At 34.4% G+C, this 24,470-nt stretch overlaps 3 protein-coding genes and 1 pseudogene across 9 annotated transcripts; 3 read left to right on the forward strand and 1 right to left on the reverse strand.

Annotated features, from left to right (window-relative positions):
- The first annotated feature begins 1,433 nt into the window (after positions 1-1,433).
- Positions 1,434-5,825, forward strand: LOC130992009 (protein NRT1/ PTR FAMILY 8.2-like). 4 transcript variants are annotated; one of them, XM_057916459.1, is made up of 6 exons: positions 1,434-1,696; positions 1,934-2,072; positions 2,658-2,875; positions 3,264-3,817; positions 3,910-4,758; positions 5,480-5,825. In XM_057916459.1, exons 2-5 carry the CDS (start codon positions 1,967-1,969, stop codon positions 4,742-4,744), a joined length of 1,713 nt encoding a protein of 570 aa, XP_057772442.1. In that variant the 5' UTR covers positions 1,434-1,696; positions 1,934-1,966; the 3' UTR covers positions 4,745-4,758; positions 5,480-5,825. The 4 variants fall into 4 exon arrangements, with proteins under 4 accessions (XP_057772442.1, XP_057772443.1, XP_057772445.1 ...); XM_057916460.1 differs by having other exon boundaries at positions 1,458-1,835; XM_057916462.1 differs by having other exon boundaries at positions 1,458-1,835; positions 1,942-2,072.
- Positions 5,826-6,309: 484 nt separating this feature from the next.
- Positions 6,310-8,395, forward strand: LOC130992012 (uncharacterized). Of its 2 annotated transcripts, XR_009091226.1 has the most exons (3): positions 6,310-6,491; positions 7,187-7,821; positions 8,343-8,395. XR_009091226.1 is itself a non-coding variant. In XM_057916465.1 (2 exons), exons 1-2 carry the CDS (start codon positions 6,464-6,466, stop codon positions 7,621-7,623), a joined length of 465 nt encoding a protein of 154 aa, XP_057772448.1. In that variant the 5' UTR covers positions 6,318-6,463; the 3' UTR covers positions 7,624-8,395. The 2 variants fall into 2 exon arrangements, 1 of the variants encoding a protein (XP_057772448.1); XM_057916465.1 differs by having other exon boundaries at positions 6,318-6,491; positions 7,187-8,395.
- A 2,055-nt stretch (positions 8,396-10,450) lies between these two features.
- On the forward strand, positions 10,451-18,765 carry LOC130992014 (AT-rich interactive domain-containing protein 1-like). Of its 3 annotated transcripts, none has more exons than XR_009091227.1 (3): positions 10,451-10,596; positions 11,852-11,904; positions 18,283-18,765. XR_009091227.1 is itself a non-coding variant. In XM_057916467.1 (3 exons), exon 3 carries the CDS (start codon positions 15,827-15,829, stop codon positions 16,640-16,642), a length of 816 nt encoding a protein of 271 aa, XP_057772450.1. In that variant the 5' UTR covers positions 10,451-10,596; positions 11,852-11,904; positions 15,744-15,826; the 3' UTR covers positions 16,643-16,861. The 3 variants fall into 3 exon arrangements, 2 of the variants coding, with proteins under 2 accessions (XP_057772450.1, XP_057772451.1); XM_057916467.1 differs by lacking the exon at positions 18,283-18,765 and adding an exon at positions 15,744-16,861; XM_057916468.1 differs by lacking the exon at positions 18,283-18,765 and having other exon boundaries at positions 11,852-16,861.
- A 971-nt stretch (positions 18,766-19,736) lies between these two features.
- On the reverse strand, positions 19,737-21,875 carry LOC130992013 (protein OCTOPUS-like; annotated as a pseudogene).
- Between the last annotated feature and the right edge of the window lie 2,595 nt (positions 21,876-24,470).

The following is a 24,470-nucleotide window of genomic DNA, read 5'->3' on the forward strand; positions in this document are numbered from 1 at the left end:
CTGCTATACAATATTGATATTTAAATTAATTTAAATCAAACTACTATTTTAAGCAGATAATTATGTATAATATGCAACTAAAATTATTTCAATAAAGATACAAAAATCTGCTATTGTATTATGAAAGTGTGTTTTAATCGAATTCGATATGTTTATAAATATTACTATTTCTTATTTTAATTTATAAATAATAAATAATTATAAATTAAAACGCATTTTTGGAACATTATTTCAAATTCATCCCAAATTATGAATTGTTTCAATTAAAACTCAAAATCCATTGTTCATGTTTGTGAGTGAGATTTAGACATTCATCAAATATTGAAACTCAAAATATATTGATGACTTTAAACATCCATTGTTCATGTTATTTTTCCATATTGTTGATTTTGTCGTCGAGTAGTGTCAGGAGTTTGTAATTTTGAATAATCAAGAAATTGTATTTCTAGTGCACCAACTTCCAACTTAATTACTAAATTATCAATTACAATGACAAATTAAAAAAGTAGGAGGACAATCCAAACAATTTGTTTCAAAAGTCTCCAATCTATTTTGGTTTTCAATATTAGATAAATCTCTAACTCCAAACCTATGCAAAAAGATAAATTATAGAATTTGCTACAATTTGTAAAGTTTTTAATTAAAACAATTCAAAATTTAGATGCAATTTGGAATAATGTCCAAAAATTGAGATTAATTTGCAATTATCTCTTTAAGTAATAGATACTTCCTCCGTCTCATTAAAAGTGATATTTTGGGTCGTCCCATTATAAGTGGTTTGTTTCCATAAATGAAAAAAATTAAACCTTTAAAAAAAATATAGGCCCTACCACTTTTCTTTAATTCTCGTGCTGAAATATTTTGAGCCATTTATAGAGGGATTGATGAAGTATAATGTAGCATATAAATAAATTTGGATATTGACAAAAGCTAAAAATTAGTATATTATAAGTGGTTTGTTTCCATAAATGAAAAAAATTAAACCTTTAAAAAAAATATAGGCCCTACCACTTTTCTTTAATTCTCGTGCTGAAATATTTTGAGCCATTTATAGAGGGATTGATGAAGTATAATGTAGCATATAAATAAATTTGGATATTGACAAAAGCTAAAAATTATTACTCCTATTATATATCTAAAATAAAAATATATTGTAAAATATATTTATATTTAATGATGATGTTCGATTGTCAGAATTAAATTCATTTGAAATTTTTGGAAATTGAATTAGTCGAAATTAATTTTGTCATAGAATTTGATGATTTGATCTTTCGATCAAGACTCATAATCCAAATTATTTTTATGTGATACTATCCTAAAATTGAATATCAGAGCATATCTATCCAATTAAATAAGATATTGTAAAATTAATTTAATCTAATCCCATCCTACCTAATTCATATAACTACTTTTGGATGGACAAAAAGAGATACAAAAAATTCAAAGAATGATGATCGAAAACGGTGGTGGGCTGATGATGGGCTCTGCCAAAAAAGAAACAAAGTGTGGTGTGGAAAGCGGATTTCTCCATTCCAAACTTTCCGCGTTCCCATTTTGCTTAATCTTGTCCACTTGTAGATTCCGCTTTCGTCATTTACCAAACAAGTCAACTTCTTGACTATCTTGATTCTTGTGAACAAAACCAGCTCTCTCTCACCAATCGAGGCAACTTCATCGCGCCTTTCAAGGAGCACAGGTTTCGACTCATTCTCGTTTGGCCCAGGCTTCATATTGTTTCTGCAGTGCTTGTTTTTGTCATCTATTGCTGTAATAATTGTCCAACCATTGTTTAGTGGCTGTTTAATCAATTAGAGTTTGATTCCGCATTCGGCACGGTTGTTCAATATTTTTGGAGTTTTTTGTTTGTCATTTTGTGTTGTATATACTATAATAAAGATGAAGAAATTAATAGCGTTTCACATTTGTGAATTAGAGATTCAGGGTTGCGTAAAGCTCAGAAGCTGCTATGGCGGAAGATAATGAGTATACCAAAGATGGGACGGTTGATTACCGCGGTGATCCTGCAAAGAGGAGCGAGACGGGAACATGGAAAGCCTGCCCTTATATTTTAGGTGATTATTGCCTCATCCTATTCTCTGAGATATCATTTTTTTTTTAATGGTTTTTTAGTGTTTCGGTTCGTATATTTGGGTTCGGGAAGTGATACAGAAGGATTTCCAGTTCCAACACCAGAAGCTCAGTTTACTTGATGATGATATAGTGTGTGTGTGTATGTGTGTGTGAAATGACCCATGAAGATGATTTTATCACTAGAAGCTCGGATTTCTTGATGATGGTAGTGTTTCTGTGTGAAATGATATGTGAAGATGACATCCTGAATAGAATCTCGGTTATCAGGATGGTGATTTTGTGTGTGTGTTTGTGCATGTGAAATTAACCTTGAAGTTGATTTTCTGACCACAAGTTCGGTTTCTTGATGATGATAGTGTGTGTGTGACTGTGTGTGTATGAAATTGACCCTTGAAGATGATTTTCACTCTGTGAGTGTTATCATATGGTCCCTGCTGATATTGTTATGTGGTCAATTATACGTTTGCTGATGTGTTTGTGGTGAGAGGGAATGAATTCTGTGTATGTGTTTCTTCAAATGATCACTGACCGATTCTATGTTTACTGATGTATTCGTGTGGCAAAAGGGAACGAATGCTGCGAGCGGTTGGCATACTATGGGATGAGCTCTAATCTGGTGGTTTATTTCAAGGAGCGCCTCAACCAACACAACACCACTGCTTCTAACAATGTCTCCAATTGGTCGGGAACGTGCTACATCACGCCACTCATCGGAGCCTTTGTTGCCGATGCATATCTTGGAAGATATTACACAATTGCATCCTTCTCCATCATATATGTTATCGTAAGTTTTCATGGCTCAGTTGTGAAAATGCTTTCTAGTAAATGCATAAGTTAAGAATCTATCTCGATTTGTTTCTGAGTTGAGTTGCATTAATTTGAGCATACGTGGATAATAAAGTACTGATTGAGGTGGCAAGTATCTAACATGATCAACTTTGATTCATCCCCTAAATATGTATGTACAATAATTTTGATGCATTTAGGCTTTATTAGAGAAAAGTATAACCTCAAAGTAGTTAGATCACACTACAGTGGTTCTGATTTTTCTGTGTTATGTTTGTTTGCAATATTTGAAATCTCTGTTTGAAATGTTTTCATTACATGAGAGAGAGAGAGAGAGAGAGCTAAAGAGGGAGAAATGAAAGTGATGAGTAATTGATCTGATTCAGGGGATGACATTATTGACACTATCAGCATCAGTTCCAGGCCTGAGACCAGCTTGCCATGGGAAAGATGATTGCCACGCGACGACCATGCAATCTGTAGTTTGTTTCATTGCACTCTACTTGATAGCCCTCGGGACTGGTGGGATCAAGCCCTGCGTCTCTTCCTTTGGAGCGGATCAATTTGAGGATACTAATGAGGTTGAGAAGAAGCACAAAAGCTCCTTCTTCAACTGGTTCTATTTCTCAATCAATATTGGCGCTATGGTTGCTTCTTCCGTCCTAGTTTGGGTGCAAATGAACGTCGGCTGGGGGTGGGGATTTGGCATCCCTGCAGTGACCATGGCAATAGCTGTTGCGTTTTTCTTCTCAGGCACTCGTTTGTACCGTAATCAGAAACCTGGGGGGAGCCCTCTAACGCGCATCTGCCAAGTACTAGTAGCATCTTTCAGGAAGTTTCATGTTGAAGTTCCTGATAACGAGGAGTCGTTGTACGAAACCGCTGATGCTGATCCTGTAATCAAAGGAAGTCGCAAGCTCGAGCACACCAAAGACCTTCGGTAAAATCTGATTCATCTGTCTTACATCTTATTTAAAGGATACTAGTTTTGAAGAGTATAGAAACTGACTAGTTTGATATCGTGCAATGCAGATTCCTCGACAAGGCTGCAGTGCAGACGGAGCCAGACCACATAAAGGGTGCGGTGGATCCGTGGAGGCTTTGCACGGTGACACAAGTTGAGGAGCTGAAGGCCATCATACGACTGCTTCCTATATGGGCGACAGGGATCATCTTTGCCACGGTATACGGTCAGATGGGCACTTTGTTTGTGATACAAGGATTAACAATGCATACGCAAATGGGGAAAGGGGGCTTCGAAATCCCAGAAGCATCACTAGGCATTTTCGACACTCTCAGCGTGCTTTTCTGGGTCCCCATATACGACAGAATCATCGTTCCTGCTGCCAGAAAGCTCACAGGCCACAAGAATGGGATTACTCAGCTCCAACGAATGGGAATTGGCCTCTTTATCTCCATCTTCTCCATGCTCTCGGCTGGGTTTCTCGAGCTCATAAGGCTAAGGTATGTGGAGAGGCATAACTACTACAAGCTGGACAAGATAGACATGTCGATTTTCTGGCAGGTTCCTCAATATTTCATCATAGGATGTGCAGAAGTGTTCTTTTTTATAGGACAGCTTGAGTTCTTCTATGAGCAAGCACCCGATGCTATGAGAAGCTTGTGTTCGGCCCTTCAGCTCACGACCGTGGCTCTTGGTAGCTATTTGAGCACTCTGCTGGTGACTATAGTGACCAATATCAGCACGCGCCATGGGAAGCTTGGGTGGATACCTGATAATCTCAACTACGGCCACCTCCACTACTTCTTCTGGCTCCTGGCTGGGCTGAGCGCGCTCAATCTGGGCATCTTCATTATGGTCGCCAAATGGTATACGTACAAGAAGCCACTTGGAACGCTTCGTTGATGGCTCGGTATTAGGTATTCTATCTTTATACGAATGATGGATCTTTCTGTTGCATACATCACTCACGAAAATGTGGTTCTTGTAACTTAGGCATAAGGCTTCATTGTGTGCATACATATAGCATTCTATCTCCTGCAACAGAATGGACGTAAAATGTTGTTCATTACTTGTAACTAATGCTTGTTAGGTCTTGAATAAACTTGTTGTTGGATACTTGCACCCTTTACTCTATGGGATGGGATATCACATATCCTCATCCACTTTACTTACAGGGGGGGAGGAAAGTCATGTATAAGATGGGGTTATGATCCAGATCAGAACACAATAAAACTCAATTACATTTACAAATATGTAATTGGATAAAGGCTTGAATAGTTGAATATGATTATTTGGCTGATCTGGTGGATTTTTCTGTTGCACACACCAAAAAGCAGAGTAACCTAAATAAAGCTTCATTTTGTGCATGTGGCATATATTACCTGCGACATAATGGATGTCAAATGTTGTTCATTACTTGTTACTGATTCTATATATAATAAATTTACATAAAACTTGTCTGATATATGTACATCTCGGTTTTTGGACTGATAATAGGATATTGACTGCTAGTTCATCAGATTTGGTATGTATGCTTTTGCTCATTTTCTTTGGTGTACCACTCTCTCCATGCATATACAAGAATACATTTCTATTACAACGAATCTGACTACAGTCTTTTTATATTTGGTTTTGCAGTGGCTATCTATCTTCGATTCTTCTCACGAAAATGACCTCACCACTTGGAAAATTTGCTCCCTGTGTGCAAGCATACCCAGCTCCATTTAATAGCAATCAAAACTATATAATCTATTTTGAGACTGTCCTACATGATGGACAGCTTCTATGTATATAGTTTCATGTTGAAATCTGAAATTTGATTTTTTTTTGCTTTTTGTTTTTGGGTTTCAAAGAAAATATGAAATAGTGTGCTCCTGGAGAGCATGACTGACTTATCAATGATCATGTGGACTTGTGAAGGATGGTTTTAATGTTAGTTATAATAGAGAAAAGAAGAAGAAGAAAGTTAAAAATGGAAAAGAAATGATAGTGGTGCTTCAGTTTGGGTTTTAGTGTTTAAATCATTTTTGCTGCTCATCTAGTTTAGCTATAGTATCTGGATTCATTTAACTTGAGATATGTGTTACTGATGCATAATTTTTTTTTATAATTTAATTATTATTAGAGTTAATTGTTCGTAAATTCAAGAAGTTTATTTTTTTTCGAATGTTTTCCACTACTTTTAAATTTTGTCATCGTGGGAACATTAAGAAGAAATTTACAGGTGATAGATTACTATGCAAAATTAAAAAGTAAAAAGTCATGGGAAACATCCGGAAAAAAAAAAAATGAAACTTACAAATTAACCCTTATATTGAATTTAATATTGTACTAATATTGGGTTGATAATATTATTAGACACTATTTTAAATAAAATAATATTTTAAATTAATAGAAATTGTTTTTTTATTATCAATTAATTTAAATTATAAATAATGATATTTTGACTATTTTACATTTTTTTAAGTTACTAGTGAAATATATTCGGTCCATCACAAGAGACGACGTACTAATTTTTATTGAAAAAGGAACCGAAGTTTAAAGACTACTGCTGAAATTCGACCCGAGAAAAATTCATTCTCGCCCTAATCATACCTAATTTTTCGATTCAAATCGTCATCAATGCCTCTCAAACGATTTCAAAAGCCAGGTAAATCTTCATCGACCCACTTACTATCTCTGGCTATTTAAGCTTCTGATTTTGAGCTTTTCCTGAACTTTTTGTTGTTTAATCTTCTTTATTACAAGTTTCTTGAGTACTCCGTGCAGGTGAGGTGGTGGACAAAATGTAAGAATGGTGCCCATCACCTGTTCGACGAAATGCCTCACTCAGTTTGCCAATACAGTAGATAATAAAATTGAGTCTTAATTGCCGATTAATGCACAAACTTTTACTCATTTTTGCAATTTTAACAATACTTTTAAAACGTTATCACTACTTTTTAATTCATTGCAAAAGTAACCCCATTTTTTTTTTTGTGATTATGGGAGGGTAGATACTAGCATAGCATGCCTTATAAGAGCTGGGATCGTACAAGTATGGCTGCACAGCCTTGATATTTTTTATTCGATTAACATTGCGCTCATTATGTCAACTCCCTAGTGATCGGAAAAAAGAAATGAGAGTGTATTAAAGGATGGTGACATTATTGCAAGGTTTCAAATGTCATATTGCACCATCATCTGCAGACTTTGGCGGTTATCTATTCGTAAAACCTATGAATCCATTTCTTGATTCTTGAAACATTATGGATTAGAATGCCTATTCGTAAAAACTGTGAATCCGTTTCTTGATTCTTGAAGCATTTGGAATATGGTAATCCAGGATTTGCCTTTTTGTTGCAGCATTCGAAGCAGAGAAATACCTGAAAAAAATCGGGCTTGGAAAAGAAGATCACCATTTCTGGAAGCAAGTTGGCAAAGCTCTGCTGAAGACGTACGCGCTGTTCGGAGTAGTGTGGTTTCTGAACGAGACGTCGCCGTTTGGGTGGTGGACGCTGAAGCCGATGCCCAAGGAGGAGAAGGAGCTCGCCCACCTCTACGAGCGCCGCGAGTTCCCTTACCCGGGCGACGCAGAGGCCATGGAGGAGTTCGTTGCCAAGGGGGGAATGATCGGAACCACCATCGGCCCAAAAGGGATCATTGAAACGGATAAAGATTCCTACAATTTTCAGAAAGATTTGCAGGACAAGAAGCTGGATCAGGAGGCCTTGAAGCTGTGGGTGAGGATGAGGAATGAGGTTGTATCTGAGCTGCAAGACAAAGGGTTTGATGTTGAATGACTGCACCACGTTTCATTTGGAGTTGAATTGTGGTGTTTTGGTGTGCTAAGAAGTGAATAATTATACTCTTTGGTTTAGTTAGATGGAGAATTGTGTTGATACTTTTTTAGATGAGTTAGTTTATATGTGCGTCTAGGAATAACAGATTGCGGATGTTTAAAACATAAAAAGGGATGGTGTGAATAATATCGTTGTTGAGTGATATGTACTTTGTGAAATATATTATGGACTAGATTAGGATATATTTGATATATTCTAATACTAAGTAAGACAATTCAAGTGTAAATTCCTTAGTCGTAATTGTTGACTCAAGTGTGAATTCCTTAGTCGTAATTGTTGACTCAAGTGTGAATTCTTTAGTCGTAATTGTTGACTAAGGAAGACAAGACAATTTAGAATTGTCTTCTTCGCTTATAAATAAGGGAGATTGGTCTTACGAATCAATATACGAAAAACACTAAGAGAGCACTATAGTTTCAATCAGAGATTTCCTAGCTGTCGACGATTGAATCGTGCACTTAGAATAGTTCCTGCATCGAATCGACATACACGTGGATACCTTAGTAGTGGATTCACGGCAAGAATCGAGACGCACGATTACCACATAACAAGTAAGTTATTCTTATTGTTGTGTGCCTATCTCTACACATGATGCATTTGTAAATCTAGATCTAATCCTTGAATGTATATTCCGCTGCGTATCATTAGATGATGTCAAGGATAACTATCACTTTGATTGATTTTATTTGAAATTAATGAATATTTTTGTTTACTTACCCGCCTCATAGTAGTGTGTTATTTATCGAAATTTGATGGAAATCATTCTACGCTGTATTTTATAATTATTTTTATGGTCATAATATATGAAATAGTATTTATATAATTTTTAATTAATTTAGTCTGATCAAATTAAACGATGATACATTTCAAATGATATTAATCTCAACTATTTTCGTTCATTAATATTAATTTTATGTTGGTGTAATAGAATTGCTCTTTTATAGTATATAAGTTTTCAGTTAATAAAATATGTGAATCGAATATTTTTTTACAAAAATGAAATGAAAAAATATGTGAAATTTGACATGATTTGCTTCAACTGTACATACAATGCTCCATTTTGGAGTGTGTTCTTAAAGTAGGATCCACCCATAAAAAAAATCTAATTTTTTTAAGTAAATAAAATTATGAACTATTACAAAAATTGCAATTTTCACGTGATTTTTGAAGTATGATGAATTAAATCTCTACCTTTTAAATTCTTACTTTGTCCCCCTAACTTTTTTTGATTGCCAAATTATTGAGTTGGAGTTTACGTGGATTAGTTCGCCACATAATTGTCATGTTATGACATTGTTTACAATAAAATTGTTAAATTTCAGAAAGTAGGGTGCATATACAAGATACAATATCTTTATAATTTGAGGAATATTTTAATTGGAACTGTACAAAACAACGTCATGTAGGCCTCACAAAAACACCGTCGGCTTTGTTAATTTACGTAAGCTTCAATTAAGAACAAAAAAAAAAATTAAAAAAAAATGAATAAACGAAATTACAAAAATTAAAAATATAGTGATTTAATTCGTCACACTTCAAAAATAACCTTAAAATTACAATTTCAAAATAATTCTAGATTTTATTTGTCAGAACCCATTTTCTAAACAATATTGGACGGTCGCAAGTTAAACAATATTCGACGGTCACAATTTTTACAAAACATAATGATATGGGAACTTATTATTTTTCATTCTATGCATTCGAAGTACTTTATTATTATTATTATTAATTAAAATTACAAAAGATATTTAAATATAATTAAATAACCATATGCAGGCGAGACCTCTACACTGCATAAAGGTGAAAAAATAATCGCACCCAAGTGGAACTACTACCCATACAAATGTGGGAATACTATACCGCTCGTAGGCGAGATTAAATCTAAGATCTCTCACAAAGAAAAGTCTTTGTGTGCCTCAACTTTGCCACCTGAGTTAGGCCTCATTGGCAAGTACTTTTACTACATAATCCTAATATAAAATATCAAATATTCTTAATAGTCGTCTGACAATCGTTGGTCGAGGGAGTCATCTACTTTACTTTATGAATGATATATGGTGTGCCCAAAAATATCGCCTATAATGAAAAGCTAAAAGAACGCAAGAATTTATGTGATTCGATCGTAAAGATTTACATCCACGAAGGATCGGTCGAATTAATTCACTATTTGTAGTGAAAGTTTACAATTACAGAGTTGTTATGGGAGTAATGAATATATGTTCATATTTATAGGCTAAAATACTAAGAATTCAAATAGGAATAAGACTTTATATATTTATTCATATTTTCATGTTAATCTCTATTTTTTACCTGGGTATTTAATAATCTTCAAGATAGGATCGAATTCTGGAAAATCAGAGCTGCAGGGCTATCAACATCACTGTTAACGTTGGATTGACTTTAATATTTCAGTTTCAAAAGATTCATATTTTTGTCCTTATCAAAATAAGTTGTACAAAATATAATGTAAGAAAGTTAAGTACTATTTTTCATGTGTTTTTCGATTTGACCCTTATTTATATAAATTTCTTACTTCTAGTAAACTCGACGTTGATATTGTGAGTAAATTATATTTTTATAAATTAGCTTATGATATATAACTTGTCGAAAAAAGATAAATAAGGATAAATTTATCAAAAGATAATACTTAAAACTAAAATAATGAGAATACTTATTTTAAAATTGTTTCAAATGACCCAACCTTATCTAGAATATTAAATATTAATACAATAGGCCCACAAAACCCAATCCACATCAATACATCATATTCTAGGGTTCTTTTTGCTTTCTAGCCTATAAATATGCCTGAATCCTCCCATTGAATCCAAATAACATCACAATTTTCATCCTCACAAAATAGATTGAGAAAGGCAAGGTTTTTGGGATGCAAATTACTCAAGAACTAATGAGAAGGTAATAATTCTTTAAAGTTAATTTTATTTAATTTTGCATTCATAGTTTTTTGTTTTTTTTGCATTCATAGGTTTCTCCACCAAAGATTGGGGCTTTTTTTTAATTAATGAGTAATTAATTTACCTTTATAATTTGTTTATTATGGTCCTAATTTGTTTACCACTTAATCTATTATGATTTTAGGGATTTGATAATAAGAATTCATTGTGAGCTACTATAAATTGTGAATTAATTTTCAGTTCTTTTTAATTTTTTGGATCATGAAAAATTATTATGGATTCATTATTTTATGGAATGAATTCATAGTTTTGGTTAGAATTTCATGAGCATAAAAATTTTATGTTTTGAAATTCATTATTTTCACGCGAATTCATCGTGTCCATTCATAAAGAAATTAAAATAATCAAATACTCCATTCGTTCGCAAAGAGTATGACACTTTGATTGATATGAGTGGTTGAAATTGAATAAGATGTGTGTTTATTGTAAATAAGAGTATTTGTAAGGATAATGATAAATAAAAGATGTGGGACCATGTCCAAAAAACGAAAGTGACATACTCCACTTTTTACTGACGCCCAAAATGACAATTGTGATATATCCTTGGGGGACGGACGGATGGAGTATAAATTTGAAATTAATGAAAATAGAATAAAACAAAGGGATTAATAGGGTTTTACGTCCCGAACTTTCAGCATTTTCTAAAAAATGGCTCGAACTTTCATTTTCTCCTAAAAGGTCCCGAACTTTCAACTCTTTCCATAAAATGTTCCGCTATACAAAATTTGGTGACAGAAATATAACTTATCTCTTGTGGATGAAATATTTTGAAAATCTTCGTTGTTGGAAAACCATATTAGGAACTACTGTTGGTGGAAAATATTAAAAGTTTGGGATTTTTTGTCATCTTTTCATCACCAAAGTTTATATAACGGGACATTTTATGGAAAAAAGTTGAAAGTTCGGGAACTTTTTAGAAGAAAATAAAAGTTTGGGACATTTTATGAAAAATGCTGAAAGTTCGGGACATAAAATTAAATAATATTAACCCTAAAACAAATGTCTTTTGAATGTCCACCGTTCTAAAGAGAAAAACAAACAAATCCTTATATATTATATTGGGAAAATACAAACACACGACTTAAATTCCCAAATTTAGTACTTTTTCAAATTTCAAATTCTAGAAAACCATGGGAAAAATACACATGACAATTTCTCTGCTTTCCTCATCTTAACATCGAATTCATTTGTACCAGCGTTTTTCTCTGCATAAAGCTGAAGATTACGGTGCCGAAGTAATTCTCGGAAGGTTAGTTTTTTGTTTCCATAGAATATGTAATTTCGAATCTTTCAAAATATCTGCGATTTATTTGGTATATGGAGATCCCCTGGGGCAATCTTTTCCTTCATTAGTATATTTCTAGAGTCTTTGAAGAATTTCCCTGCTGGATTTGAACCTTTATTTTCCCCCTTTTTTCTATTTTCTATGGGGTTTGGTTATAAATGTTGATGATATGGTTTCTTTGGTTGGTTATTGGGTTTGTCATATCCATTTATTTTATGATTTTCCTCATAGATATATGATACAAACATGTGATACTTGGTTTCAAGTTTAGATGAGATAACCATTGCTGTTTTTTATGCTCCACTTCGTTGGAAGAAAGGTTTATATGTTTGCATAAACTCTTCTAACAAGTTCAGTAGTTAACCATTGATGTTTATTAACGGTGTGTTCTCTTTGTTTGATAAATTTATCATTGAAAAAAAGATGGATAATAAAAAATTCTCCTTTAAATTCCCTCTTTCTTATGCCACCAAAAATGTAATTGAAGGGGGAAAAAAGAATGAAAAATGACGAAATTCGCTTTTGTAGAAAATGAGTCCATTGAAAGAGGACTCTCTTGTTATCTCTCATTTTTTTCATGATAAATTTATCAACTAAAGAGAACACACCCTAAGTAGTTGTCTGCGAAACTTGTTGTTTATCACACTTCTACTAGACCTTATTGGTGGGGTTCAATATGGTATAGTTTTGAAGCGTGAAGCAGAACATAAGTTTCTGCTAGGTTACTTAAAACTGAAAATATCGTAAGGTCTCTTTTGCTTTGCGCGATAAAGGTGTGATATATACCTAATACTATGGCAGACTAATAACTTATTTGCTTCAAAGATCAAAGTCCTTAACAAGAGCTTGATTATCAAAATACGCGTGATTATGCATCCAACTACCACCTCGGTGGGAGGTGGGATACATGACGCACATGATGTTATATACTATTTCCGCCCACAATAAGTGTTGTCTTTTTGTCATTGACGTACAATAATTGTGGTCTTTCTATTTTAAGACATATATCTTTATACTTTTACTCTCATTCACACACTATATTAATTAACAAATAATTCAACATTGGTAGAACTCTTTATCTACTTTATACACATCTTTCAATATTTTCTTAAAACCCGTGCCCTCCCCATTCACACCACACTGATCGTGGACCGTGTCCTCCCATTCACACCACACTTATCGTGGACGGAGGGAGTATTAATTTGTAAGTAGACTACAAGGGGTGTTCACAATTTGGTTTATACCATAAATCAAGTTAGCCAAACCATATTTGTGCAGTTTGGTTTGGTTGATGGTTTGAAAAGTACGATTATTTTTATGTTTTTAGAAAATTATAGTTTACAATTTAGGTTTGAATTTAAAGGAACAAACAATCCAAACCATAAATTGTAATATAGTTGATTAATTATTATTATTATTGTAAGTATATATTAATTTTTTTGGATTCTAAGAAAAGAATATAATATTGACTTATATTTTGTAAATTATTTATAATTCATCAGACGATGAAAACTTAGAATCAAAATCTCAAACCATAACCCTGTTCGTCATCTTCGTCAAACCAATTCCCTGCCATCTTTATGTTTCGTTGTCGAGGCATGACCCATGTCATGCCCTTCCTTTTTTAGTTTTATTGTTAATTGTTAATGATATCATGTTTGTTCTCTTTTGAAGTGTCTTAGATTTATTTTGTTTTTTAATTATTAAATAGGAAAATGAAAACTATGTGTAAACCGTATTAACACAATTTGGTTTGGTTTACTAAAATCACTAAATCGTATTTTGCGATTGGATTTGGTTTTCGTGACAAATCAAACCCGATCAATATGTAATCACGGCTACACCTACACTACCATAATTTATAGTTGTAGATAAAATAATAAGCATAATATTAATTCATTATATGGTTAAATACATCTTAGCCTTGTCCCATGTTATAAGCAAATGAGCCCTTATGAATGTAGATAATATATTTTGTTCCACATAATTATTGTGCACAAAAATTGTGTGATGCTAAGGGTAAACTTTGTTGGTTGTGAAACTTAGTCGCACATCAAGTAGGTAAGAGTGATAACTAAAGATGCATAGATAGTGATTAGAAATGACCATCTAACAAGTCAAGATGCATAACATGATAGATGCACATCGATCAAAACACAACCAAATACCGAAATACGATCAAAACACAACCAAATACCGAATATAAGTGTCACAAGAAATAGTTTGATTATGGATTGACTTACATGCCATGACACGGTCTCACATAAGTTTTTGCGTTTTGGATCTTGAAATACCATTAATATCATCATTGGTATGAGCATTTCTCGAGTAGTCCAAAAACAAGAGCATAGAAATTCAACCTAGAAATGGGTAGTTACCAAATGAAAAAGAAGACATTTGTAAAGAGCCCAAGCGGAGAGCAACCAAATTGTAGAAATGTCCTATATTGATATTCTCATTTACACATAGTATTTTGTTCTTTCTTTCATGTAAAGATAGGGAGTTGTGAGTATATGAGCAAGTTAGGGGCTATCTCACATGGTTTATTTTGTAAGTGGTTCCTACTCTTGTGAAAAAGTCAAAAGATATGAAATATTGATTGTAGGTGCCAATGATTTATGCATTATATTTGCAAGAATATTTAATCATCTTGGTAGATGATTAGAAATCTTGATTGTGGGGCTGACAATATATAAAGAAACATAATCTTAATATATAGAAAAACATTCATCCACATGAAATCCAATCATGGCCATTCTATATAGTTAAGATCAATGGTATTGATTGAATCTTAGTTACCATGGAGGGTAGGGGGAGTTTCTACCTAGTATCAACCTTGTTATAACATGCACAATAATGCTTTAGGTTTTTATGTTTGGGATGAGCAAACTTAAATCGGACCTGAAAGATCGAATGAACTGAACTCAAATTGGTGGTTTTGTTTGATTTTTCTAGGCTAAAGCAGTTCGATTTGGTTTGCAAAATTGAAAATTGAATTTGTTCAGTTTTAGGGTAAACAGTTTGTTTTACTCGATCGTGACCTCTACCAAATTATCTATAGAGAAATGATGCAGTGAGAATGGTCAAATGTGATAAGAAATAAGAATGATTCTGAAACGTGCGATATTCATTCAAATCCTATGTGGCTGATTATGGTTAATATTGATTCAAGTGTGAAATGAGAATAATAAATAATTCAATATAAATCACAAATAAGTTGTTTGTAATGTGCAAATAGCCATTCAAACCTCATTTTGAATCCAAAATGGGGCAAAATTTTCACCACATTAACTATTTATAGATATTTGTATATTACAAGCAGTTTATTTGTTATTCTCATTTCTCACGAAAATAATCATTTTGCTATAACTTAACTTTATATCTATAAATATAATATATATTTTTGTTTATTAATTATTGAAAAAAAAAATTGTTGATTTGCTTATTTTAAATTGTGAATTTATAGAGATTGATCTTTGTTTTAGTGTAGTAGTATGTTTTAGGACAATGTTCAAATATTTTATTGTATTTTAAGAAAATAAAATAAATAATTTTTTTTTTCAAATTGAACCGAAATTTTTTGGTTTGGTTTGGTTCAGTTTTGTTTGAGTGTGCAAACAATTCGGTTCGGTTCGGATTCAAATCGAACCACCCGAATGTTGCAAAACATATTTGTAGGAATCTTAGTTGTCAATTTCTCTACCAATATGCCATTTAATGGCTATCAAATCTAAGCTAAGGCTTCAACCTTGAATCTTGAGGCAACTTAGCCTAATGAACTTGCTCCTCGACAATATGTGCAGAAATTTCTTTTTTTCTTGTTGGAATTAGTAGCTTCGTGGAATGTTGCACCATCTAGCATCTTGAAGATAAGCCAACCTCCCATATGAAGTTGTCGAAGACCCCGAATAATCAAGGGATTGGCGGAAAAAAACCAATAGATTGGTTTTCCTTTGTCACCGATGAACGTGGTAAGTTAGCAATTCCAATTGGACCTCGTTTCCAAGTAGACATTCCGTCTTGGAATCCCCCATCTTCCAAGAGTCGCCTAACCATTGGTGACACGGAGTTGGAGGATGAAAATAAGTGGTTAAGCATTCCCGTATGGCCTCTAAAAGGAAGAAGCCAAAATACGTACCATGACACAATCGGAAAAGGGAGACCTTGGGGTTGTATATGTGCATTCCCAGGGTCAATAGAGTGTGTTAGACAACATGTGTATGACAAAAGGCTACAATTAAAGATCGAACTTGGCCCCGCCTTTTGGAAATGGAGGTTTGATGTCATGGGAGAGGATGTTTCTAAGGTATGGAATTCGGAGGAACAAAGGAAATTTGATTATATCGTGAAAAAGAACCTTACATCTCTTGATACAAGCTTCGTGAAGGTCGCCTCACAATGTTTTCCGTGCCAAAGCAAAGGAAACATCATTAGCTACTACTTGAATGTGTACATCCCAAGGCGAATAAGTGTTCAAACTAGGTCGAGTTGCAATATTGTTGACTCAGATGATGATAATGACGATGATGATCACCACGATGATGATGATGAGCATGATCATGATCATGATCATCATTATCGTCATCGTGGTGATGGTGAGGACATTGCACGTCCCAAGGGGCCGCTTAAGAGGTTACAGGCTGACTTCACTTCTAGCACCTGTAAGTACATGAAAACCGCGTATTTGACATCTTGCCGGTGAGTTCTTCTGCCTCTTAGTCTCGGTAGAACATACGGAGTTTGAGGCAATGAACAAAAGTTTTTGGTGTTGGAATGTTTAGAGAGCAGCAGCAGCTCTCGTCTTTGATAGGGTCTTTGTGTTTTGATCTATTTTGAATTATGTTAGTGAATGTATGATATTTAATTAAAGTTTGAATTCTAGGAAATTTGGGTGAAATTCGATGGTGTGTTTCATGATCAAGTGACAAAAGTTGAGGTCTAAGTATATTTCAACTTTATTATCCACGCACCTGATTTGTCTTTGTTTTTCCATTCTAAATATCATTACTCCAAGACACAATTTACTCTTCCAAGCATAATTTGATATGCATGATAAAGATTTTCCGTTTTAGTGCTAAAATTGGTTTGATTTTTATGTTACATTTTGTGTTCACTTTACTAATACACTCGTATGTATTGATACGAGTGTAACGGATAATAGTGAAATAACATATGTAGCCTAAACATATGCCAAAAAAATTAGAGGGTGTTTGGGTAAGTTTTTTTTAAAAGAATTCATAAGTTCTGACAATTTATACGATTTCAAGAGCTTAGAAATTGTCAAAGTGTTTGAATAATTCGTCTTATAATTTAGAGAGAGAATTTTGTATTAGGCTGCGTTTACTTTGATGGATAAATTTATCCATGGAAAAGGATGGATAACACAAATTTATGCCTTTAAATTTCTCATTCATTTTCCAATATTTGACACAAAAGATATGTTCACCATTTTTCATTCCTTATTTTATGAAACACATCATCAGTTTAAGAGTTAATAGTGCTTTATGTCCCGAACTTTCAGTGTTTTCTACAAAATATCCTGAACTTTCATTTTCTCCTAAAAAATCTGGAACTTTTAGTTTTTTCCATAAAATGTCATGCTATACAAAATTCGATGGCAAAAAAATATCTCACCAAAAGAAATATTTTGGGGACTTTCATTGTTGGAAAATCATACTCCTCTCGTCCCACTGTATTTGAGACTCTTTCTATTTTGGACATAGTGAGACTTTTTTCTTTTTGGGTAAAAGTTTTTCCTTTAAACATCTTTTCACTTTTTCACCTACACACGAAATACACCTTTCTTAATTCTCGTGCCCAAAAAAAAGGTCTCACTTATAGTGGGACGGAGGGAGTATTAGGAACCACCATTGTTGGAAAACAGCTGAAAGTTCGAGAATTTTTTGTCATCTTTCTATCATCAAATTTTATATAGCGGGACATTTTATAGAAAAAAATTTAAAGTTTTGGGGTTTTTAGGAGAAAATAAAAGTTCGGAACATTTTATAAAAAAAACTCCTGAAAGTTCGGGACATAAAATACTATTAACCCAAAAATTAATGATGTAGATTGATTTTTAGTTGGCCCAATAATTCAACTTTACGAAAATTTCTTATGTATAAAAAAATTGTTTGATTCACACTCGTTCTTTATAATTCAAATTTAACCACTCATTATTCAACGGGATGAGACCCTTTCTTCATTAAAATATATTTCCTCCTTAAAATGACATAGGTTAATAATGCACTATTCATATCTTTCTACGCTCAAATTAAATGTCATTTAATCTATTAATGCTAGTATTTAGACTTTATGGCTAAGTATTAACAAGTGGGGTTTCAGATTGCAGAGAACACAAAAGCATCCAAACAGAGTTGTAAGACAAGACTTGAACCACTTGCATACTTCACAAGAGAGAGAGGATTCCTTCTGTACCTGGTGGAGGCAACGGCCCGGCTTCAATTTCATCATAAAAAATGCAACTTGTCTATAATGAGTGCTATAGGTGTTGGTGAAATCAAAATTATCTTGCCTAATTTTTTTCAGTCAAATATACAAATACTATTAGTAGTACTTTTGATTTAAGTCTTTCTAGGCAGAATCGTAGTTGGATAACTTGGATTCGGATACATCAGTAATACCTGGATTTCGATATGTCTACATACAAAAATAATGAGAGAGAGAGAGAGAGCAGCAGCAGCAGCAGCACAAATTTCAATACTGGCTGCCAAATTTTGCTGTGACATTCTTAACCCGTGTAGCCACAAAATCCATTTTGTAATAATTGACTTGCTGAAATGAGTACATGAATAGTAGCTTTATCAACCTTGTTTTCAGGGTGAAATCCATGCTACTCAAAAGCAAATTGCAGGTAATGTAGGGGCAAATATACCTAGGCATAGTAATAAATATTTCGAAAAGTTGCAGAAAAAATTCTCACATACATATTTTTCTGTTCAAATACGGCAAAAAAATAATGTGTATTCAACCAAAAGAATTGGATGGCACAAGATTATTTTTGCCAGTATTTGAGCCACACTTATAGTTTGCCTGCATGATGGTATGATAGTCACAGAGAACAATAGCATGATATTTAAATCTAGTGTTTCCTAATACACCTCAAATTCAACAATATGCAAGTCTAACATAACAAAATGAAGTGGTTCAAGTGAGTTCATCAGTTACCTTTACATCACCTGAGAGCCCAGAATCAGTCAGCAGTTTATCTGTCCGAAATTCAAGTTCTAGTAGAGCCTCTCGACTACAATGCCGACACCACAGCCCTGTAGAACTGGGATTTGGAAATATGCAGGCGGGCGAGGATGCACAAAATGCTTGAATTAACTCTCTATTTACAAATCAATGCCACATCAATTGAACCTTGTGCTGATCTTGATAAAGAAAGTGAAGTAGCAAGAAGTGGAAAAATATCCTAGGTCTATTTGTGTTTCATTTTCTTGGTCTGGGATATCCAACAATAGGCAATCATATAATGCAAATTCACAAGAACATCAGCTTCAAGAAGGAATTAAAATGCAAATCACAGACCACAGGCTAGCTTACTAGCTTAAACAAGATATGTCGAACGTTAAACTCAACCTTAGCAAATTAAGCAATAATAAGTAGTAAAATATCAGATATGACGTAGAGGATAGTAGATTTTGCATCATTTCCTTCTCCATAGTTATGATCTTGCTTATCAAACTATATTTAGATTTTGCATCATTTCCTTCTCCATAGCTATGAATCTTGCTTATCAAGCTAAATCCGCAATAGGGCAGCTGAGATGAACCAGGTAAGGAAACGAAGAAACATCTACTTTCGTGTTAATAAAAGAGCGTTGCAAACGGTTTATCTGACAGTATTACATACTTTGGTGCATTAAAGGAAAGAAAAACTTCCACATAGCTCACGAATTAATAACCTTGACGCGAATAATTTGGCTTCCTCCAGTCAGTTTAATTGCAAAAGATTCCCAGCAATGGAGTGTGAATTCTGGAATTTGAGTTTCCCTGACTTACTATTCCTCATGCTCCGCAATGGTGTCATGTAGAACGGTGTTACACCGTTGTCAAGATCAACAGACGGGAATTTCGTGCTCCTGTTTCTTTCCAGCTTGAAATCTCCCTTCTCACTGAGAGTGAATCCACCTGCATTGTCAACACTCCTTCTCGCATAATATGATCCCGGGACATCACATGATTTTCTCGAAGCAACAACACTACTGCTTCGTGCCAGCTTCCAATCACCAACGTTTCTCAGAAGTTCACTAGCCTCCTTTGCTTGCTTCTCGCCTGGCAGCATCTGTGGAAGGGTCGACTGCATCTCCCCTTAAGGTCTCACTCACATTCTCACGATTCTTGTTTCTGAAGCCAAGCACGTTGCAAACTTTACGCCACCTAACCAATTTCTTCGCTGACACATTCATGTTACCAGCACCTTCACCATCACCACCACCAGCACCAGCATTTCTTGGTACGGATCCAAGCTTTTCGAGTTCATCATCTCGACCTGAACTCAAACGCCAATCTTTCAACTCCTTCTCAGTGATCACCAACTTCACGTTTGCAGGGGACGATACTCCATGATCCTCCAGACTTATCCCTTTCTTTCCGAAGCTCCTAACAGAGCTAGACCGATCAAAGCTACTGCGCCTCATGGATGAGGATGAATCTGAATTTGAGTGGCCAGAACCCGAAGCTCCAGAGCTACTCTCGTCCTCTATAATCGAATGCATCGGCCCATCAACTGACAATCTGTGATTCTCAAACCTGCCAGCATTCCCCAAGATTCCATTCTCAACAACAGAGAACATTGGAGCGAGCCTCGGGATTGTTCTTGCTATCATATACCCGTCCCACGAAGCTCTTGGCTCCTCGAACGAAATCCGACCACCATCAACCGAAAACCTTGGTTCTATGTCACAAGATCTTCTCCCCACAATCTCACTGTGATTTTCCTCCAATTTTCGCCCATCACCAGACTGCTTACTATTCCCATCACTGCCAGCAACAACATTGTTCTTATTCTCCTTTATCTTGCTATTCTTTTGCCTCCACTTGCGCAGTTTCTTACTGAAAACTGATGCTGCTCCAAAGATATTCCCAGCAATATCTCTCAAATCCTTAGTTTTCTTACTCTTATTCCCAAATTCGAGATCTATGTACTCTTTCATCGACTTAAATTCCCCTTCCTCAACCTCCTCATCACTATTAGCACAACCGACATTCAAACCCCCAAATCCATCATCCGAAACCCTAACCCGATCCTGATTCTTCTTCCGCTGCTCGATCACAGTGTAAGTGACTCTCGAAAGCCCTACATTCTTCGATTCAACCTTCGCCTCACTTTCCGATCCGCTCTTCAGATCGTCCACATCGAACAGATTAGACAGCGAGCCCCTAGCGGAAACAACGTCGCACGACTTGCGCCTCGGCTCGTTCAGGCTGCTGGAGGAGGCTTCGCATCTGGAAGTAGAAACCACTGACCTGCAGCGACGGAGCTCCGGCGAGCCGGCATTGGGAACGGCGGCGGCGGCGGCGTCGAGGCCGGAGAGGCGCTCTCGGAGGCAGGAGGCGCAGATGCCGGTGATTGGATCGTCGGGGTGGCGGTAGCAGGGGGAGAGGCGGCGGGTAGTCCGTGCGGCGGCGCGAGTTCGGATCCGAGATCGGGAATCCGGTCGGATCGTCATTGGATGGGAATGGGGATTATCTGCATTTACAGATGCAATGTGTGCGTGTGCGTGTGTGTGTGTGTGTGTGAGGATGACAGAGTAGGAGTGTAGGAGTGAGGATGACTCGAGTCTGAGTGTTTCTCTGTCTGCTACTCAGATATGAGCAGAAGATGAGAGAGAAAGAAAGAGAGAGGGTATCCTAGGAAAAGGGCAAGACGGCGACTAGGCTAAGACAGGAACCCTCGATAAACCCTCCATAATTTATTTTAATTCGCCCCATCCATAAACAAATAAAATGAATCCATTTTTTGTAAATTTTTTTAGTTATAATCTTTTTTAGAAATAAGGCTTTATAAATAAAAGTGCTATTTGGACAAAATATGTCCGAATAAAAAAATTAATTTATCTAAAAAAATTGGTTCAAAGTTAAAAAGGATTTAGTTAGTTTCATTATTTTCTCCATGTTATAGTTTTTTGTGTAATTGTTTAATAATTTTATTATTTTTTTATACTTTTTGTCCCTAAAAGAATAATAAAAATAAAAATATATTAAGAAATTATATAAAAGAACTACTCCCAATATGAAGAAATAAATAAAACTATTTCTTTTATTAAGCATTTACCTACTTTTTGTTCAAAAAACAATTGTCCAAACAATAGTATTATTGTTACAAATAATGGACTAAAAAATATATTAGTAAATAACAATATAATGACACAAACATCATTCGGCACAATAGGTCTTCATCGTTGTCAAGATTTGTAGATATTTTCGCAATCAAAGAAGAATCATTGTACATTTTTACTTAGACTAATTTGATATCAATACTAAGCATAATATCATGGACAAGTGTCTATATTTTCGAAAATTCATAATCATGTCGTTCGATTTGAAGAATTAGACTATATTAATTGTATTCCCGATTTATATTGTCTTGTTCTCGTTGGTTTTTTAATGTAATAGACAAGTATTTTTTTTTTCTTATATAGAGTTTTCTATAGGATTTTCTCTATATAGGTTTTAATGAGACTTGATTCTTAGCCTGTATTATTGTACTGTCAATGGTTGATTAGATTTTTTTTTTCTTTTCTTTTTCTTCAATAAAAAGCATTTACATAAAATTTATGTTGTCTTGTTCTCTCTCTCTTTTTTTTAATCCAATAGACGGTACTTTTCTTCCTAAATAGGATTTTCTATATAGAGATTTTAATGAAGTTCGATCCGTAGTCTACATTGTTGTGTTGTCAAGGGTTGATTCGATTTTTTATTTTCTTCTTCCTCAATAAAAAGCTTTTACATAAAAAAAAAAGATTGTGGTGTCAAATTGATTCGATTTTTTTTACTCAATGAAAAGTTTTTACATAAAAAAAAACATGAATGGAATAATCGTAATGAATATTGTTATTTGTTTTGTCACATTTTTTTTAAAGATGACCAATAATGATTCTCCAAGGTGATTTGAACCCTCGACATATTGGTTAGAGAAAAAACGTCTTACAAACTCAAACCCTTACCTCAACTACCATATTATTATTCGAATTTTGAATAATTAGTCTAGTTCCAAGTTAAATCATCATCAAATTACAAGGTATAATAGTGGAAGGGTATCGTGTTAAAATCTTCTACTCAAATCTATTCTAAATAATCATTTAATCAAATGATCTCATACTTACAAATCTATCATTGAAGAAATCTTATGATACCAAAAAAACTGATTAGAGTAAATCTAAAATGAAGTACGACTTTGCATAAAAAGGAAGCAATTAAAGTAACTTGAAAATTCCACGTCTCAAGTCGAAACTATGGAGGATTCAAACTGTAAACTTTAATTTCTCGTATTTAGTAAAAGGAATTAATCAATGTTTTTCAAGTGTAAGTAGTTTTTTTTTCTTTCACTTTTGGAAGAGGGGGAGCGTAGGATTTGAACCCTAGACCTCATTGTTCGTAGATAGGAATTCACACCGTTTGATGTCCGAACTTCAAATGTAGACCTCACTGTTCGTAGATAGGAATTTGCACCGCTTAGTATCAGGACTTCAAGTGTACTAGTTAGTTACTACAACAACGTCTCACTCAAATAAATAAATTATTACAATGCGATCGCAAGTGGTAATATTTATCTCTCTATTTTTTTTTTTTAGAATAAGTGGCAATACTTGTTATCATTGGATTCTATACATGTGTGCATCAGTAATTAAATATTACTCCTATGTACTATTGTATCAGTATATATATATGGTAAAACTATATCATCCAGAGGTGTGGTATTGGCCACTCGGATATAACTGGATAAGTGTCCTTGACATTATGGATTTGACACATCCTTGCATTACAATTCTTTTTATTTATTATTATTATTCTTATTTTAATTTACTTTCGCCACGATTATAGAGATGAATTTTTACGCAGTACTTTCTCTGAAAAAACAATTACGAAATATTAATCATTAAATTCTATAATTAATTGGACTATGTCCGGTCGAGATTAAATTAGCCCAAGATTAAATAAAATTGAGTTGGCCTAAGACTAATTTTATCATAGGAGGTAAGCCAAGACTATTCCTATCTGGCATTGTTCCAAGATTGAATCATGGGCCGTATCCACCCAACCAAACAAGATGTGATAAGATTAATCTAATCTAGTCATATCCAATCCTTCAATCCGAACGACCCCTTATTGTAATTTAACGTGCCTCTCTCATTTTTTCTATGGAGCCCTGATATCTCTCTCTCTCTCTCTCAAAACTCCTCATGTAGCATATCGTGGAACCCTAATCTGTCATTTTCTCATTTATCACTTCTATCATAACGACGTCTCCTTTACTTGACGGTGATCTCCTGACGATAGATGGACTCA

Source organism: Salvia miltiorrhiza, chromosome 7 (genome assembly GCF_028751815.1).
Source record: "Salvia miltiorrhiza cultivar Shanhuang (shh) chromosome 7, IMPLAD_Smil_shh, whole genome shotgun sequence".
NCBI classification, from domain to species: domain Eukaryota; kingdom Viridiplantae; phylum Streptophyta; class Magnoliopsida; order Lamiales; family Lamiaceae; genus Salvia; species Salvia miltiorrhiza.

What these genes read in the sequence shown, in the direction of transcription:
- LOC130992009 (XM_057916459.1), top strand. Translation starts at nt 1,967, where the DNA reads ATGGCGGAAGATAATGAGTATACCAAAGATGGGACGGTTGATTACCGC. An exon ending in AGCCTGCCCTTATATTTTAG is followed by an intron (nt 2,073 to 2,657) that starts GTGATTATTGCC and finishes GTGTGGCAAAAG; the next exon opens with GGAACGAATGCTGCGAGCGG. An exon ending in GAGCACACCAAAGACCTTCG is followed by an intron (nt 3,818 to 3,909) that starts GTAAAATCTGAT and finishes CGTGCAATGCAG; the next exon opens with ATTCCTCGACAAGGCTGCAG.
- LOC130992012 (XM_057916465.1), top strand. Translation starts at nt 6,464, where the DNA reads ATGCCTCTCAAACGATTTCAAAAGCCAG. An exon ending in CAAACGATTTCAAAAGCCAG is followed by an intron (nt 6,492 to 7,186) that starts GTAAATCTTCAT and finishes TTTTTGTTGCAG; the next exon opens with CATTCGAAGCAGAGAAATAC.
- LOC130992014 (XM_057916468.1), top strand. Translation starts at nt 15,827, where the DNA reads ATGAAGTTGTCGAAGACCCCGAATAATCAAGGGATTGGCGGAAAAAAA.